This window comes from Phoenix dactylifera, chromosome 8 (assembly GCF_051530095.1).
Source record: "Phoenix dactylifera cultivar Ajwa chromosome 8, Ajwa_hap1_PhDact_Kaust_v1.1, whole genome shotgun sequence".
In the NCBI taxonomy this organism is placed as follows: Eukaryota; Viridiplantae; Streptophyta; class Magnoliopsida; order Arecales; family Arecaceae; genus Phoenix; species Phoenix dactylifera.
Genome location: NC_143197.1, coordinates 20,384,826 through 20,391,129, shown reverse-complemented (window position 1 = coordinate 20,391,129; position 6,304 = coordinate 20,384,826). Strand labels below are relative to the sequence as shown.

General features: G+C 38.6%; 1 protein-coding gene across 1 annotated transcript; it reads right to left on the bottom strand.

The window, feature by feature from the left end:
* Window positions 1–1,697: 1,697 nt before the first annotated feature.
* LOC103724206 (cytochrome P450 71A1-like) lies at window positions 1,698–4,682 on the bottom strand. The gene is made up of 2 exons (XM_088703013.2): window positions 3,765–4,682; window positions 1,698–2,493 (listed from the first exon to the last, which is right to left on the bottom strand). Exons 1-2 carry the CDS (start codon window positions 4,644–4,646, stop codon window positions 1,876–1,878), a joined length of 1,500 nt encoding a protein of 499 aa, XP_088559139.2. The 5' UTR covers window positions 4,647–4,682; the 3' UTR covers window positions 1,698–1,875.
* Between the last annotated feature and the right edge of the window lie 1,622 nt (window positions 4,683–6,304).

Below are 6,304 nucleotides of genomic sequence, written 5' to 3'. Positions count from 1 at the left end.
CTATTGGACTCTATTCATCATGCTCCTAAAGTTATCTAATTAGCATCTTAGTTGGAGGCCTGGCGTCACCTTTTTTTTTTTTCCCCCTTTTCTTCGTTTTCAAAACAAAGAGATAAAAAAAATATTTTTATTTTTAAATTTATAAGAATATAAATATATTTGATGCAATCAAATATTTTTAAAAATATATATATGATGATGGTAGCAGATCTGATGGTAGCAGCAATGTAGGCAATGAAGGTGTTAACAATGTTCTTGTTGGGGCAACGATGGTACAGCAAAGGTGGCAACAATGGTATCGACCGTAGTAGTGATGTTGGGCGAGGTATCCACTATATAGCGGAGACATCAATGATAGTGCGGAGGTGTGTTTGATAGTTGTATGGGGTCTCTATGATCCGGCAAGATGGCAATGGCAATGGTAGGGTAGTGAAGATAGCAATGCTGCATGGTGGGGTGGTGGTAACAGCGGCCCCTATAGTGAAGGAAATAACTATAGTGGTGGTGAAGACGGTGGCAGTGGTGGACAAGTGATCCAAAAGAATCAACAAATTTGATATGAATTATTTTGGCTGCTACAAATAGGGCTGGACCGGATCCAAGTGCAAGATCTGCCACATCAGAAAGCTAAATAATATGCCAAACATCCAAAAGCCATCACTTGATTATAGGATTCCCAATTGAGATGATCATTTGTTTTCAAATTGGATAATTTTTTAATGTGTGGGATATAGTTTTTTCTCCTTTTCTTAATTATTTTTGAAATGCAATATAGAATAGATATAATAGAATAGATAACAGAAAATAAAATAGATATAAGATCTTAATTATTATCTAAACTAAAGAATTATATTAATTATAATAGTAATACAGATGTTCATATAATAAATGGAAAGCTCAGCACAAACCGAGCCTCTATTTTTGTCATATATGATAGATTATTAGTTTCTTAGTGAACAAGAATAATTAGAATTTTTTTTTTCAAAAAAAAGTGAGCTAAGAGACATCACTATTACTTTTCTAATACATTTTGGAGAATATATATATGATACTTAAAAGTTTCTCAGCAAAATGCCATAGATATTTTCTGCAAGTTCTTACCGGCGTGGCAGGCTATGGATCTTCTATAGTCTCTAAGGAAGAGGCCAACCTGAAACCATCATGGACTTTTCAGATTCTTTTTTTATTTTGGATACTAAAGCAAGGTATTTGAATAATTGAATCTGGTCATGGCTGGATGACTCTAACGTCTTTGGAGCATAGCCGTGTCATGCTAGGAAGATAATTGGAATTATATATTTGTATGATTGATCAATCAGCTGCATCCCGTTAAAAAAAGAACTTACAGTTCTCTCTCTAAACTACCTTGCTTGTAGAAATGAAATATCTCGATGTACCAATTAGTCCGTCGCTCCAAAAATAGGCCTGGTACTTGATCCAGACCAGATCGAAACTTGAAAATGAATGGCTTGGATATGGAATCAAACACATTAAACTTTTAGACTAAATACAGACCCCAACAGTATAAAATAGCTGGTTGATTCTATACTTAAAAATATACGCACATAAATACATAAATATATGCATCAATTGACCTTCCTCATAATACAATCCTTTTTTCTTTTCGAAGAGTTTGGGCAAAAGCTGTAGAGCTTCTAAGCTACAGTGAACGAGCCTGGGAAAGTTTCAGAGAGAAGTTTCAGAGAGAGAGAGAGAAGAATTTCATTCAATTCATTATACACTTCTGGGATTACTACATTCCCTTATATAGGGATCAAGATCGAATCAGTTGATAAATTTATTGATCCATCCTCCTATAAAGCTGCAATCAACCATGAGAGTGAAGATAAGATTGCTTGGTTCATGGAGGAGGCCCTAGGTAACAAAAGATGTTGGGGTTGCCACTAGAATTAGAGGTGATTTCCTGCGAAGTACCAAACCAAATTCCTCTTCCATGTCAATATCTTCTTTGCTCATTCCACTAGGCAAGTTCCAATCGAACCTATAAAGAAGATTGGCAAGTGCAAGCTCTACGGCAGTCACACCTAATGACATGCCTGGGCACATCCTCCGACCACTCCCGAAAGGTATGAACTGAAAATGCTGCCCCTTGAAATTGATATCATTGTCCTCGAACCTTTCAGGGATGAAGGCTTCTGGATCTTGCCAATGCCGAGGATCCCTACTAATGGCCCATGCATTTATGTACACCCTTGCCTTCTTAGGAATGTTATATCCATTGATCTTGCAATCTTGCATACATTCTCGAGGGAGTAGCAATGGAGCGGGAGGGTGCAACCGAAGAACTTCCTTAATTACAAGCTTGAGATAATGTAGTTGTTGAATGTCACCCTCTTCCACCTTCCCTTTATTTCCAAGGAGTCCTCGAACTTCATCTTGGGCTTTCTTCATCACTGTTGAGTTCCTCATGAGCTCAGTCATTCCCGATTCTAAGGTAGATGCAGAGGTATCCGATCCACCAAGAAACACATTCTGCCAAGTATGGAAGTGATCATCAGATCAAATATGGACTAATTTTTTGAGATTTTTCTTTGAGAAATCAATATAGCATGATTTTAATGTTGTAAATATACTTGTATGGACAATGTAGAAACAAGCATGTATATTTATCGTAGTTATATAGTGCTCAAGTGTAAGAGCGGGAAATAATAGCATTTAGAATAGGACAAAATTATTTATGGATCATTATTAACTACATCGTGCAGAATTTGTAGGTAGTGTGCGTTTTATAAAAACAATCAAAAGTATGACATAGAGAGCTGAACTAGTTTTTCCCCATATAATCCCTTCTAATCCCCTCTAGGGACCACACCTTGCATGTCCCACTCGGAAGTTGCCAAATAATTAGCATGTGCGCTTCTGTGCTGACTTTTGGATCTCCAAACGGAAAGCTAACCTGATTTTTTTGCTGATGTAATCTTAATTATCTGGTTCTTTACGGAGACCTTCACTCAGGAGTGTCACTTTGTGACCCCCACAGGATTCTTATCCTCTCCGGTTGGTGAGGAGACAAGATAGTTCTATCCTGTGAGTGCCACTTTGTGACCCCCACAGGATTCTTATCCTCTCCGGTTGGTGAGGAGACAAGATAGTTCTATCCTGTGAGTGTCACTTTGTGACCCCCACAGGATTCTTATCCTCTCCGGTTGGTGAGGATTCTTATCATCTCGGGCCATCCATTCTTAGTGAAGAATTACACCATATCCAACGCGGAGAATCTTTGATGTCTACATCTTCTATCCATTTGATTATAACATCCCTAGCCTTGACACTCATCTAATAATTTGATGGTCCAATGTTTCAGATCATGGATTTATTGGCATTAAAAGTGCAGCCGGGCATGACTATCAAAAAATGGGAACAAAGCACCATATACGGTGATCGTTCCAATTTTATCGGACACTAGATGCCTGATCAGCTGTTGTAATCAAATGATCCGATGAGCTTTTGGCTTAACCTGCCTCAGCTGATACGGAATGATCCATCACTAGGTTTTGAAAAACAAAGATTCTACCAATATATGTGACTACCACAAGGCTTATTTTATTATAATTTTAATTAATATATGATTTATTGAGGTGGTTGTTGAGATGCTATTACTATTACCATTACGTTCCAATTTTATCAGATGTCTCAAAGATGATAGCACAATTGTATACTCTGCACATGTAGGTTTATAGAATAACTCATAGCACTCTGTATGCTCTACAAAGTAAAGGAATAAGTGAGGCAAAGGTACTAACCATGGCGATGCCTTTGATATGATCCCTGGTGAGGGGGAATCCAAGGCTTAAATCCTTCTGAATCCCGACGAGAACACTAATGAAGTCATCTGGGCTTCCTCCACCATGGATGTGCTCTTCGATCTCCTCCTCAAGGAACTCATCCATGGCAAGGAAGCTCCTCTTGAGCCTTGCTCTCGTCCCGGTGAGCACATCCAACCACTTCATCGAAGGAAAGAAGTCCCCTAAAAAAAACCCTCCCAGTAAAGACATCATTTCAATTAGGAGAGGATGGTATTTGCTGCTCGTGCAGTCACCATCACCCGAAATCCTCCTGCCGAAGATTTCTCGAGTAGTGATATTGTTAAAGAGGCAGAAAGACATCTCACTAAGATTCACAGGACCACTCGAGGATTGCGTTAACAGAGTTTGTACTAGGGTGTTCACTTCTTCCTCCCTTATGGACTGAAAGGCTTGCACCCTCTTTGCACTGAAGACTTCTAACATGCTAATCTTCCTCAGTTGTCTCCACCGTTCGCTGTAGGGTGAAAATGCCATGTCCCGTCCACCATAAGAGAGTCGCTGGAAGGCGACGAGGGGAGGCCTGGTGCAAATGATGAGATCTTGGGTCTTCAGAATCTCAGAGGCCATCTCCCGTGAGGATACGATGATGGTTGGTGTGAAACCGAGCTTTAGGCTCATGAGGGAGCCATACTTCTCCGAGAGTAGCCGGAGCGAGCGGTGTGGATGCTCACCCAACTGATGAAGATTGCCGATGATTGGGAGCCTTAAAGGGCCAGGAGGGAGCCTTGGGCTCGGCCAGGTGGCCTTGACGCACAAGAATGCAGCTATTGGGAATAAGAGGAGACATGAGTAAGCTAAGAGAGAAAGCAAGGACTCCATTGCGTTAGACGCCTAGTCTTGGGAGGGGAGCTCTCTCTTCCTCGTATTTATAGCGACCCTTCGAGAGTTTGTGAACTCTAGAGCCATAAAGAAATAAAGAGACTTGAGAACGGCCACGTCACCCACGGACAGCTGACCCCGACTTTAACACGAACCTTCGTTAACCATGGTTTAGGAAAAAAAATCGCCGATGAATTCCCATTATGCACATGAAAGATGAATAACCAGCTGTGATTAAAAAAAATAAGGGATGAAAAAGAGAAACTTTGAAATGGATCAAGGTTAATTGGCTAACGCAATGCACATAACTTCAAATTTAAATATTAAACAACTATAGGACTCTATTCATTTGTTTTCATGCATGCATGTGTATGTAATCTGACGCATATACGATCGTTAAATGAAAATGTTTTTTTTGTTTCTAGACAATTACAGCCACAATACTTGGTTTATCAAAAGGAAATCTAATATATTTATGTATTTTACAAATCCAAAAATCATATGGAGAATGAAAGGCTATTAGAGAGGGCTTAATAAATTATTCTCTAATTCCTCTTTTATTGATAAGAAGAGGAGAGGTTTGAGGTTTGAGCGTTTGTTGTGAAAAAGGCTATTAGAGGTGTAATCCAATTTGATTTGATGGTAGGTTTTATCATTGGACGTGTTTGTCTAGAAAGGTGGAGCTCATAGATTCTCTATTATGGTGGTAGCGTACAATCCATTGTAATCAGTCGCATTGGTAATGTTAGAAAATTATATATTATATATATATAGTACAATTTAAATAATAAAATATTTTTAAAATATTGGATAGGAATATATAATTGTCTCTGACTTCCAAAGGGCCGGTGCAATTTACTCTAAAGAAAACTAATTAGATACCAATTTATTAGTTTGAAAGGTTCCCGGACCAATAATTTCAGCTTTTAAAAGTCAGGTTCGCTGGGCGTCATAATCTCTATTCTATTTCGCTACTTACACATAGCTACAGGTCCAAGAAGAATCAGTTCGGTCCGCTCTAAGACGACGAGCCGGCATGTGCTGTCGAGAAGAAAGAAAACAAAAAAAACTTAAAATAAACCCAGTTGACAATCCACGACAGCTATAATGAGATGTGGATGAGACCAGAAATTTTGTGATGAGGTGAACGTTTCTTTTTTTTTTTTTTTTTTTGCTTTAAGGTGAGCGTTTCTTCGGAGAAAAGATAAGTAATGAGAAGAACACTTCACGAGGCGTACGTAGAGCCAAAAACTATATACTACATGTACTCTACACGACTACAACGCATGCTTTTTTTTTCGTGCCGTGAAAACCCATTCGTAGTAACCAATATGTACTCGTGAACCCTCATTTTCCGGCCCCAACTATGGGTGACTAATCTACAACAAAATCTGCAGCAACGTCGGACAGCTACTTCTGAAATCTATGGTGGTGTTAATTTTATCTGATCATGTGATACCATCAACTTTTCTCTTTTGCCTAATTTTGTGAAGCTTTAATTGTGTAGTACAAATTGTTGGAATATTTCAAAATTTCAAGTCTGTCCTTCTTTATCTTTTGTCTTTCCTCTAGTGTACTTTTTTTAGTCCCACATTGGAAAGAAATAAAACTCAAAAGGTTTTTATATAGTATTCAACATTTTAACTTGATGAAACAAA

Excerpts from the sequence above, each read along its gene's own strand:
- LOC103724206 (XM_088703013.2), bottom strand. The coding sequence starts at position 4,646 with ATGGAGTCCTTGCTTTCTCTCTTAGCTTACTCATGTCTCCTCTTATTC. Across the intron at positions 2,494-3,764 it reads ATATCAAAGGCATCGCCATG|AATGTGTTTCTTGGTGGATC; the intron begins GTTAGTACCTTT and ends CATACTTGGCAG.